Source organism: Acinonyx jubatus, chromosome E2 (assembly GCF_027475565.1).
Source record: "Acinonyx jubatus isolate Ajub_Pintada_27869175 chromosome E2, VMU_Ajub_asm_v1.0, whole genome shotgun sequence".
In the NCBI taxonomy this organism is placed as follows: Eukaryota; Metazoa; Chordata; class Mammalia; order Carnivora; family Felidae; genus Acinonyx; species Acinonyx jubatus.
In genome coordinates, this window is record NC_069396.1 from 12736741 (window position 1) to 12749597 (window position 12857).

General features: G+C 39.2%; 1 protein-coding gene across 1 annotated transcript in view; it reads left to right on the plus strand.

Moving 5' to 3' along the window:
- GLG1 (golgi glycoprotein 1) overlaps positions 1–12857 on the plus strand; it is a 147049-nt gene that overhangs the window by 88230 nt on the left and 45962 nt on the right. The window contains exons 3-4 of the mRNA XM_015087194.3: positions 8999–9085; positions 12440–12655. Coding sequence (XP_014942680.2) covers positions 8999–9085; positions 12440–12655 — 303 coding nt within the window. The remainder of the gene's footprint in view (positions 1–8998; positions 9086–12439; positions 12656–12857) is intronic.

Genomic DNA, 12857 nt, shown 5'->3' on the forward strand with positions numbered 1-12857 from the left:
ATAGTTATACTTAAAAGAATGGATTCAGATGTGTCTATAAGATAATATTTGTTGTGGCATTATTTATAAAGCATAAGATTGGGAATAAAATATCTGCCATAGGGGAAATCCCAGAAAGCAGCTTATCTGTGCCCTAGAACCCCAAAAGGCTTTGGGGGTTAGGAAGGATTTGACACTACTGAATAGGGGCCAAATAGTATACAGAAAACAGGAGAATTGATGTCCTTATAAAAAGAGAAGATTAGGACATAGACACAGAGGGAAGACCATGTGAAGATACAAAAAGATGATGGCCATCTACAAGCCAAGGAGAGAAGTCTCAGAAGAAATCAGTACTGCCAACACCTTGATCTCAGACCTCCAGACTCCAGAGTTGTGAGAAAATAAATCACTGTTGTTTAAGACACCAAGTCTGTGGTATTTTGATGGCAGTACTAGCAAAGTAATACACTTTTGGGTCAGAATAGGATGCATTATAATTTTTCCCATTAAAGTTAATGGAACAAATTTTAAAAATTAAACAACTTTCCACCTAATAGGGAGTTCTGGAATGAGTTCGTGTTGTCAAGCAAGAGATAAGATTAGTTATGAACAGTTTTTAGGCCAATGCATTTGAAAATGTGTACCCAATGGACAAATTCCTAAAAAAACAAACTTAACCAAAACTAACACAGGAAGAAGTAGAAAATCTGAGTAACCTGTATTTACTTTAAAAAAATGAATCTGGAGGTAAAAATCTTCCCATAAAGAAAACTCCAGGACCAGATGGATTTATTGTTTTGTTTTTGTTTTGTGTTTTTAAATAAACATTTAAGGAAAAAATAATACCAGTCAGTAATTAGAGATTACAGTCACACCTGTCAGAATGGCTGTTATCAAAAAGACTACAAATACCAAGTGCTGGTGAGGATGTGGAGCAAAGGGAATCCCCATGCACTGTTGGGGGGAATGTAAATTGGTGCAGTCACTATGGAAAATAGCATAGAGTTCCTCAAAAAATTAAAAATAGAGCTACCATACGATCCAGCAATTTCACTTTTGGGTGTTTATTCCAAGAAAATGAAAACACTGACTTGAAAAGATATGTGTACCTTCATGTTCATTACGGCATTACAGTAGCCAAGACATGGAAACAACTTAAGTGTCCATTGATGGATGAATGAATAAAGAAAATGTGATATATATACAGTGGAATATTATTCAGCTATAAAAAAGTATGAAATCTTGCCATTTGTGACAACATGGTGGGACCTTTGAAAGGCATTATGCTAAAGTGAAATAATGCTAAACATTATGGGTTTTTTTGTCGTGGTTTTTTTTTTTTAACGTTATGTTAAAGTGAAACCCAGTGAGCTCTGCTGAGTGCCTGGCGAGGCCTCCTGTCCCTGCCTCTTCTTTCCTGCTGGAGGTAGGGATCAGGCCAGGCAGGCTAGTTGTGGGTGTTTGGGACAAGGGCTGTCTTTAAAATTTTTATATTGTTGGGGTGCCTGGGTGGCTCAGTCAGTTAAGCATCCAGCTTTGGCTAGGGTCATGATCTCATGGTTTGTGGGTTTGAGCCCCATGTTGGGCTTTGTGCTGACAGCTCAGAGCCTGGATCTTGCTTAGGGTTCTGTGTCTCCTTCTCTCTCTGCTCCTCCCCCGCTCGTGCGCTATCTCTGTCTCAAATATTAAATTTTTTTTTAAATTTTATATTGTTTTTATTATTTGTAATTTGAACCCAGGGACTTGCACAGTTGTCATCTTCACCCAGAGGAGGAAGACCCGGGCGCTGCCTTCCCTCTTGTTGGCGGGGAGTTGGGGGGACCTGGCACCTCAGCAGCCACCAAGACTGAGAGTCAATCCTGGCCTGGGCCAGAGCCGGGGAACTGGTACCCCCCAAACCCACCTGGACTCTGTGACCTCTGGGAGCCAAGCCGGCTCCTGTGTCAGCCCTCAGGGTCTCGCTTTCCAGACCCTGCCCCACAAGGCCTACTGGCCTCTGGACTGTTCCTGCAGGAGCCCCACCCTCCCCCAAGGGCTGTCTGCAAAGGCCTGTAGCCCCAGTAGTGCCCTGACCCCTTCTCCTCCACCCTTGGGCAGGAATAGAGTAAATGTTTGTATGGATTTTTTTTAAAAAAGAACAAAAACAAAAACACTGGATGCTCCCTCTTCTGTGCTGAATCTAAATAAATTTAAAAATTAAATAAACTAAGCTCATAGTTACAGAGAACAGATTGGTGGTTGTTAGGGGAGTGGGACAAAGGATGAGAGAAATGAGTGAACTGTTTTTTGGTGGTTCAGTTTGTTTTTTCTTTTTAATTTAAGTGACTTTTAAAATAGAAATTATGCCATAAGATACAACATAACTATTGGATGGATAAATTTGAGATAAGCCATTTAAAAAAAAAAAGGAAAAAGGAAGGGTACCTGCCTGGCTCAGTTGGAAGAGCATGCGACTCTTGATCTCCAAATTCATGAGTTCGAGCCCCACATTGAGTGTAGAGATTACTTAGATACATAAATCTTTAAAAAAGGAAAAAAAAGAAAAATGGGTAAGATAGTTGAACATCCATTTCCTAAAGATGATGGTTGAATGACCTATAAATACATGAAAAGGTACTCAACCTCATTAGTAATCAGGGAAATGGAAATTAAAACCTCAGTGATTCACCATTAGATAAATTGCCAGAATTGTAAAGACTGATGGTATCAGTACCAAGTGTTGATGTGACTATGGAATAAGGAAATTTTCATGCATTGATAGTGATAATGTAAATTAGTATAACTACTTTTGAAGCTGCTTAGCATTTACGTACTAAAGCTGAACATAAGCATAATACATGATACAACCATTTCACTTCCAGATATTTATTAACTCAACAGGAATGTTTGTGTGTCATTTCAAGAATGTTTATAGCAGCTTATTTTAATAGTCCTGTGAGTGAAAGGTTAATAAAACCCTTTCCCTTTCCTCATGAGACTTTGAATTCTACTCACTATGTAACTCAGATCTCTGGTGGTCTGGTAGTAGTAAAATGCTGACTAAGCTTCAAGGCAGTATAGGTCATGATGAAAATGATCCTAAATGGTACATTCTGTTTGGACCTGAAAGAACTGTAAGTGAATTGTAATTACTCGATAGGGGTGCCATAGTTGGGGCTTCCCTGATGCGGTGACTCATACCTGAGTGTGTCCCTTGCAGAGACCCTGAAAGCTTTGCCCAGAGGGTTGTTGTAAGAGATAGTGGTTCCCACGGAGCATGAGTCTTCTAAGCCAGGGCTCCTCCCTGTGCCCATTGTGAGTCTTTTCTTCTCACACCTGAGCTGTTATCTGGAGAGAACACACAGATGACTAAGCAGACTGCCACCAGGGTTTCCCTGGCGCAATTGATGACAGTGTGTGGTTCCTGTCTGGTTCCTGTCCTGTCACTTGTGTTCTCTGGTGACAGTGTGTGGTTCCTGTCTTTTATCTAGCCTACTCCTTTCCACAGAAATCCACGCTCCAACTGCTGACTTCACATTTTTACTCTGCCTCATAGTCCTTTCTAGAACCAAACTCTCTACTTTTCCAGTTAGAGATTGAGGATTAATTGGTAATGACTATGGAGAAAAATAGGCCCATGAAATAAATGACTGTTAACTCTGTGACAGACTATAAGTGGAAGGAATGAAATAATAATGTTCTATATAGCTCAGCATGTATACTTTTGTATAGCATCACTAATGTAAATGCTCACCATCTGACATTATGATTTAACTATATTGGGAGAATTGGGATCAGGAAGAAGCATATAAAAGTTCATTCCTTCTCTTTTACCATATAAAGTTTTATAGAATATTACAGAATATCTAAAACTAACAAATCAAGAAATAGCAGTTAATTAGGTAGTTTAAAATTGTAGAGGTAATTTCTGTAAAAAAAAAAATCAGCAAAAGGAATTTGAAATATTTGTCTCTGGGGAGTTGGTAGGACTTCAGAAAAGGACTTGTCTGGAAACTGCTTGTTTGTTTTGATTTTTTAACTACTTATTCAACTAAACAAGATTTAAAAGTTGCAAGATGAATGGAAGAGGAAGTGGATAAAATGAGCTATACTTTTCAAGGAGCTTGGCTGTGAAGGAAGCTTTTTGCTTCACCCTCCACACCCAAAACTTGTCATTATCCCAAATACCTCAGATACATCGCATCTTCTCCCAGCCAGCAGTACATGGCTTTTAACTGGTCTGCTAACCTCCCCTCATCTTGCCCTTCTCTGCACTGTGACCAGAGTTAAGCTTTTGAGTTCTCTGGTTAAAATTGTTGATTAGCTTCCCATTTCTTGTGAGGTAAAATACGCATTCTTTAATGTGAGCTCTAATACACAGTGTGATCTGACCCCTGCCTGCAACCTGCCAGCCCCAGCTTTCATCCCTCAACTGCAGCCATTCTGAGCTGTGGATGTCTCCAGAAGTTATTATTGCGCTCTCTAGCTTTGTACTCCTAGAACCCCAATCTCCCACCTGACAAAATTCCTTCTTATTCTTGGGGATCAAGCCCAGTATAACTTGGTCTTTGCTTCCCACACCTGCCCTTCCTCCACATTCACTGAGCTGTATTCTTCCTTTGTATTCCCATAATATCTTCTGCATGCATCTGGTATCAGATTTATCACACTGTATTTTTATTGCTTATTTTCTTCTCAGTCTGACTCTTTCAAATCTTTTGGCTCCTATGGTCGAGCTCCTTGAATGCCGAGACGGTGGCTTTTTTCCTTCACTCTTCTCAGTTTTGTCACCTAGCTGGATTCCAGATTATAGCAGTTACTCAATATGTGTCTGGGTGAGGGAGATGGGTATGTAGATGAATTAAAAGTGAACATCTTATGTTTAAGAAAGTTGAAGCTGAAATGCATTCTGCTGATAGCACTTATTGTCAGTTGCACTTATTTTTCTTAGTTGATTATAACCACTCAGGAGAGGACATTTATCAAGTATGGTATGTAATGAAGTGTGCAATGTGTGTTTTCTAGAGGAAAAGATACTGGTGGCTTCGTGTGCTGAATTCCCTTTCTTTTTTTTTATTTTTTATTTATTTTTTTAATTTTTTTTTAACGTTTTATTTATTTTTGAGACAGAGAGAGACAAAGCATGAATGGGGGAGGGGCAGAGAGAGAGGGAGACACAGAATCGGAAGCAGGCTCCAGGCTCTGAGCCATCAGCCCAGAGCCTGAACCGGGGCTCGAACTCACGGACCGCGAGATCTTGACCTGGGCTGAAGTCGGACGCTTAACCGACTGAGCCACCCAGGCGCCCCCGAATTCCCTTTCTACTTAGAGTAATAATCATTACTAGGTCATGTTAAAAATAAAAGAGCAGGGGGTGCCTGGGTGGTTCATTTGGTTAAATGACTCTTGATTTTGGCTCAGGTCCTTATCTCACGATTCGTGGGTTCATGCCCCAAGGCGGGCTCTGTGCTGACAGGTTGGAACCTGCTTGGGATTCTCTCCATCCCACCCCCCCATCTCTCTATCCCACCCCCCCATCTCTCTCTGCCCCTCCCCCCCCAATAAATCAACTTTTTTTCCTAAATGTTTGTTTCTTTTTGAAAGAGCACGAGTAAGGGAGGGGCAGAGAGAGGGGGGTGGGGACAGAGGATCCAAAAGTGGGTTTTGTGCTGACAGTAGCAAGTCCCTTGTGGGGATTGAACTCAATCTCATTGAACCATGAGATCATGATGTAAGCCAGAGTCATGCTCAACTGATAGAGCCACCCAGGTGCCCCAATAAATAAAATATAAAAGAGCAGGAAATAGATTAATGGTTGCCAAAGAATGGGAGCAGGAAGGATGAGGAGTGACAAAGTGAGTGTAGGGTCTCTGTTTGGGGTGATGGGCATGTCCTAGAATTAGAAAATGGTGATGTTGTACCACCCCTGAATACACTGAAAACCACTGAATTGTACACTGTAAAGTGGTGGCTTTTATAGTATGTGAATTCTATCTCAAAGTAAAAGAAAAAAAAATAAAGGATGAGGGGTGCCAAATTAAAAGTTAAAGACATTTCAGAAGATCTAAGTGATTATTTAAATGGCTTTGACAAAAAATCAGTTTCTAGCCCATCATAGCACATCTGAGTTTGCATAAAAGTAAGGAAGCAATCTGTGGTTTGTATTTTATAATTTTTCTGTCATTTCTTGCTGTTTACTCTAAATCCTTGAGCTATCAGACAGCTTTGCTTGCTTGCTTGCTTGTTCTTTCCTTCCTTCCTTCCTTCCTTCCTTCCTTCCTTCCTTCCTTCCTTCCTCTCTTTGTCTTTCTGTTTTCTTCTTTCTCTTTCTCTCTTTCTTTCTTTCTTTCCCTCTTTCTCATTCTTTCTTTCTTTCTTTCTGAAAGAAATGGCATTGAGTCAGCTACAAGTCACTCAATAAGGAGGGAAATTTTTAATCTATCTTTGGTTAGATATACATACAGAATATTAGAATGTTCTTAATTTTAAAAGAAGAATGTTGCTTTAATTTTAAAATATAAAATTTAATGACCAAGTAGTACGGACTGAATTAATAGATAATTGTAAAATGTGTTTGTCTAAATTCTGACCTTGTCTTTTGATTCACTGGATTCATCTTTGCTTGTGAGGAACCAGGAGGCCCAAGATTTCTTCAGTTAGAGCTAAGCTTCTGTTATACCCCTTCTCAGTTTGGCCTCATATGTCTTGTTGTTTGAACTTGTCACTCATAATGGTATAAGTTTGTTCTTTTGTATGTCTATTAAACAAATATTTGTTGATACCTATGTGTTCCATCATTCCCTCTTCAGGGCACTTGGCATACACTGTGCTGAACAAGGCAGAAGTTCGTCCTCTTAGAGATTTTGTTATAGATGGTGGCCAGATTCTACTCCTTTTTTTCCTAAAAACTCACTTATTGATGAGAGTCGAGAGATTAGAGCTTTTTGCTGGCTTTTTTTTTTTTTTTTTTTTTGCGAGAAGAGGAGCAGAAATCCCACTCGTTTTTCATGTTTTATTTATTCACAAAATTTTCTTTAGTACTCCTATACAGAATTAACTGCTTATTTCTGTATTGTTCCTAACACAGGTTATATAAGACTGTTCTCCTTCTAAAAAGCAGATCTGGTCATGTCATTCCCTTTCCCTTTAGTGACTCCCTGTTATTCTCAGGTTGGAGCTCAGACATAGCTTATTAGGGGTTTATGACCTGGCCTTGGGCTGCCTCTCCAGAGTCAGTCTTCCATTGGACTCGCGTTCCTCTGGCATGCCCTGCATCACTTTCAGTGAGCTTCTGTGCATCCTGTTTCGTTTACCTAATAAAATAGTCTTCTCCTTACCCCTTTACTATGGCTAACTGCTTGTCTTTCAGGTTTTATCTTAGATAGCACTTTCTATGGTAAACTTTACTGGACCAAATGCCCCAACGCAGTCTCGGGTACTCCTTCCCTGTACTGTTGTGGTACCTTGTGTTGCTGTTAATCAAATACTTGCAGTACTTTGCCATTGACCATAGCCACCACTGGACAGTCTTTGTCTTTCTCCTGTTTTAACTCCCAGCTCCTAAAACGGTACGTACTCAGAACATTTTTTTCTATTTCCTGTAATAGCCTATGAAGACCTTGAGTTTAGACTTGCGTGGTAGATCATAAGTGCTAACCAGATGTTTGAGTGAATCAGTGAGTGATTGATTGCATTGTTTAGTCTTGGAGTATAGGAGAAAGACTTGTGAACTGCTTCTCCCTCCCCCAATCTCTCCATTTTCAGCATCATACAAAGTCCCTGCTCTGTCTCTCCAGCTGAGCCTAGAATAAGGGCTCCTTTGGGCTACTTTTCAGAAAATGAATCATATATTGGAAAAATTTTAAGTAAAGCTGCAAAGCTAAGGTAATATTAAGCCCTCACCTGTGAATAGTAATGGCTTTAGATATTTTGCAGTTTAAAACATGTTAAAACAGTTGTGTAAAGTAGACCTTATGGTGTATATGTCAAGACAAGGGAGAATTTTAAAGGAATAAAGATAGGAAAGGAATTTTAAAGGAATAAAGGAAACTAGATTCTGGGCATCTCTCCTTCATAAAACTGATCTATGAAAGCACCGTGGATTGTGAAATCTGCAACTAAAGCTACCAAATCTGAGCTTCAGGGTTATACTTTTAATAGGCTTAATAAAATTTAGCTTGTACAACTTTATTAATGTTTTCTCTGAAAACCTTACCAGAGATTTTAATTGCAGTTTTTTCTTGACTTGAAAAAAATTGTTCTTAAGTGAAAAAATAAACAAGTATGTCTGAGTGGTAATATTTTATTTTGTCTGCAAATTTTTTTAAATGTTTATTTATTTTGAGTGAGAGGGTGAGCAGGGGAGGGGCAGAGAGAGAGGGAGACACAGAATCTGAAGCAAGCTCCAGGCTCTGACCTGTCAGCACAGAGCCCGACATGGGGCTTGAACTCTCAAGTCGAGCTATGAGCTCATGACCTGAGCTAAAGTCGGACCAACTGAGCCATCCAGGTGCCCTTGTCTGCACATTTTTTTAAAGAGAGAGAGCATGTGTGCATGTGCCTACGTGAACCGGGGAGGCCCGGAGAAGAGAGACAGAAAACCAAGCAGGCTCTAAGCCATCAGCACAGAGCCTGATGAGGGGCTCAGACTCACCAACTGTGAGATCATGACCTGAACCAAAAGTAAGAGCAGGACACTTAAGCAACTGAGCCACCCAGGTGCCCTCATTTTTTTTTTCCTTTTATCTGTAAACAAAATGACATTTTTATCTTTTCTTTTTCTTTTTTTTTTAAAGATTTAATTTTTTTAAGTCATCTCTACCCAACGTGGGCTCAAAGTCACAACCCCAAGACCAGGAGTTGCATGCTCTACTGACTGAGCCAGCCAGGCACCCCTCTTACTTTACTTTTCATTAACTGAATATGCTTTTATCTGACTCTGTGTAATGGACTTTTGTCACTTACGGTAACCATTGATGGAAAATTTCATACTATTTTAACTGCAGTGTTTTGTTTGTTTTTTTTCTCTTATACCTAGTTGTTGTGGAATTACAAGCTGAATCTAACTACAGACCCCAAATTTGAATCTGTGGCCAGAGAGGTTTGCAAATCTACCATATCAGAGGTAGGTTGTGACAGAATTTTGTGGGTATTTAATGGCTTAGAAGAGAAAATTACATCTGTTGACCAGACCAGTCATTAAGGGAGGAATAACTGCCTCAGTTACTTTACTTTTCTTGGAATTCACATCTACATGGTCTGAGAGAGGCCACTGCAGTGGGGAGTATAACTAGCCTCCTGCATTCACCTACAGTTACAGTAGGACGCTATTGATTCAGACACATTGGAAATCAGGCTCCGTTGGTCCCCAGATGGAGGACACAACTGCTTCTGTCATCAGTGCTGCGGTCACACTTTTTACAATCTGCTGATGTCTGAAGCATATCAAAATGGTCTCCCCAAGAGGCTTATCAACGTTTCTGAGTTACACGTTTGGATCAATTGGACCACAGAGGCATATGCTTCAAATAATAGGAGTTAGCATTAAAAAGGTTTGTGGAAGGATTGTGTATGTTGTTATAGTTAGATGTTGAGTATAAAAATAAAAATAATGAAAATAGTATAGCACTGTATGGGTGCTAATTGGGGAAACTTTTCAACTGTCTTGGTTCAACAAATGATATTAGTGAAAATTGTGGTATTGAAATTTTTATTTTATTTTTTGGAATCAGTGATAAGAATTTCAAAAAGCCAGAGATTTCTGCATACTGAAGTATAAGAATCACAAAGAACAGTTGCTGTTTTTCCACCTCAGAGTTAATAATTGTACATTTTGCAACATCTAGATCTGCCCTCAAACTACCCTACTGATGACTCAATTCAGGACCACTTTCTTAGCTCTAAGGGTTCTTAGCAGGACCACCCTCTTCCAACCAGATAAGCCCTCAGCTTTGTTCCTCAATTACATCATTACGGGACCCTGTTTAGAACCTGTTTGCTTCCTCACACCTTCTAATACTGGATCTGATATGTTTTATTCTTTTAAAGCAGTTACCCTTCTTCATAGTTACCTTGGGGCTTCAGAACAGAATAGCGTATCTTTGAAAACATTGGGCTTCGGCTTTAGTATTGCACACCTCATAGTCCCTTAGCTAGCTATATGGTTAGCTGTTTATAGCACTTTGATTGCCTTGTGGAAATTTTGCCCAGAGTCTCTGCATATTCATCAGGAAAATTTCACTCTTGGCTGGCTTATAAAAGATATATATACGTATAATTGGTTTTCTTATAATGGGTATGTAATGATGGTTCTCTTGTAACCTTTTGGGGTGTTGTGGTTTTGTCAAAGATTTCAAGTAAAAACCGGAATTTATCCCTCCCTAGGAGGGAGATTATACTGGAATCAGGAAAATTAAAATCAGGAAGAACCTAATTGCCCACAAAATGTTTTACTCTACATCTCTCTCCTATCTTCTTTCTTGCAATCCTATTTGCAAGGAGAAAAACAGCATCACAAGAATACCTGCAAATTGCAAACCAAACTTATTTACTCTCTGTAGTTGAAGCAAATACTGCTCGCTTCCTCCTTTCCTCCTGCTTCCCTCCTGCTTCACGTCAAAAACAGAGTGACAGCAGCATTTTTCTAATGGCACCTTATGAATCTGCTCCCCAGCCACTTCAGAGTTTACTCCCATTCATAAATATGTTGATGATTTATTGCGGTTCTTGCTGTTAATCTTAGAAATTTTCCTTCTGTCTTATTAAACTTCTAGCCAATGGAATGGCTGAAGGAAAGCATAATCTTCTGAATCAAACACCATGCCCTATTGTAACTGGTGGTGAACTAAAATACAAATAGGTACTCAGTCTCTGTGCTTCAGTAAAATCTCAAGTGATTGAAGCTAAATACACATTTATTTTCTTATTGGGGCTCCAATTCAAAATGTGCTCCTGGCTTTTCTTCAGATTTATAAACTTGATTGCCCAGTATAAGGGCTGTATTGAACTCTTGCACTTTATTAAGTTTTAAAACCCAGGTGTCTGCCACTAGTTTTGTGTTCTTACACAGGCTTTTCATTGGTTGGATTACAAATGCCTTCCTTTCACTTTTGAAACTTTTGTTTTACTCAAAACAAAACAAGCCTTTTCCTGGAAATACATTCATGACCCTCTTTTTTAGGCATCTCCAAAAAAAAAAAAAAAAAAAACACCTCAGGGTTAAGTTGAAAGAGTTGCATTCATCTTGATTGTTGAAGGTCTCTGCTGCCTCTTGAAGCCAGAGTGAGACTATTTACTTAAATTCTCAAGTTTGCTTCTTTAAAAGTAAACAGTCTTCTGTCTTGAACAGAGTGTCTGACTTGATCTGGATTTGATACAAGAATTAGACATGAAGAGACCTAGTGGGCTATAGGATGATGCGTGTGTGGTGTATTTGTTTTGCCCTCTATACATATTTACGATAAGTGTGATAGTAGAGAATGGTCTCTATTGGTTTCAAAAAACCAGTAAAACATTCTCTTCTCATTTATAGTAAAAATAAACATTTACATTTGGGCCCCTTACTCTTGTCAAAACTACCATTTTTGTTTGTTTTTAATTTCTTCAAATGCAGTAGGATTTTTGTAAACACCTTTCCCCATTTTATAATTCAAGCTTACAACCCTATAAGTAGATTTTACTCTTTTAGGACTGAATTTCAGCATTTTTTGGCTAGTTTGCTTCATTAGCACTTGTGGTTTGGGATGTACTTTGCAGGAACAGTAACCATGTGGAATTACTCTGTGCTTGATCCTCTAGAACATGTTGTCTAAACCACCCAAATTAGATTTGCAGTGGCCTTCCCCTTCTCAGACTTTTTGCCAGACTGCACTGAGCATCATTTTAAACATGTTTGTGTTCCAGACCACAGTGGCAAAGCTGGGACTCTACTAAAGTTCAAAAACACATGTCCAAATCCACAGTTAATTCAGAACACATTAATGTCATGTCAAGAAGTAATATAATGCCTTCCTGCCTCCCTCCTTTTGGCCATTAGGTTTCCCTGACAGTAATGGTTTGCTGTGTAGCTTGACTTGGGACATGGTACTAGACTTCACTTCTGCACCTGTTTTCCAGACCTGTTTCCCAGATTAATCTCACTGTCCACTGCCTTCTTTGCGTGGATAAAGGAACTTTTCAGTACAGCCATTCTGAAGCTGTAGATGTTAGAAGCTCTTTTTATTTATATCTCAATAAAGCTGAAATTGTAAAAATTTCTTGCAAAACACATTTAGCGGGTATTTCCTAGAGAGTACAACGATCTGAATATGCCTGCCACTATTATCTTTAAAATAAATGTATTTCTAAGTGTTTTCCTCTTTTTCTCCCAAATACAGAGATGGGAAATCAATAAGAAAAGATCACACATTCTCTCTTTTATAAAAGTTACATGATAGGAAAATAAAATACTTGTGTAAAACAGCCACTTTCTTTGGAGCAGATTAAAGAATGTGCTGATGAACCAGTTGGAAAAGGTTACTTGGTTTCCTGCTTGGTGGATCACCGAGGCAATATCACTGAATACCAGTGTCACCAATACATCACCAAGATGACGGCCATCATTTTCAGTGATTACCGTCTAATCTGTGGCTTCATGGATGACTGCAAAAATGACATCAACATTCTGAAATGTGGCAGTATTCGGCTTGGAGAAAAGGTATCTACTATACTGGCTTCACCAAAGGGGTCCTGCAAACTTGATGAATGTAAAGTGTTGTATAACTGGCATGGGAAAAATTTAGGGCTGGAGGTGGCCTTGAAGTAGAGGTCCAGACAGCCCTCAGATCTAAGACTCGTTAACCTGTGAATGCATTTCGTTTGTTTGTGTTTCAGTATGGGGAAGCAGAGGAATTAATATC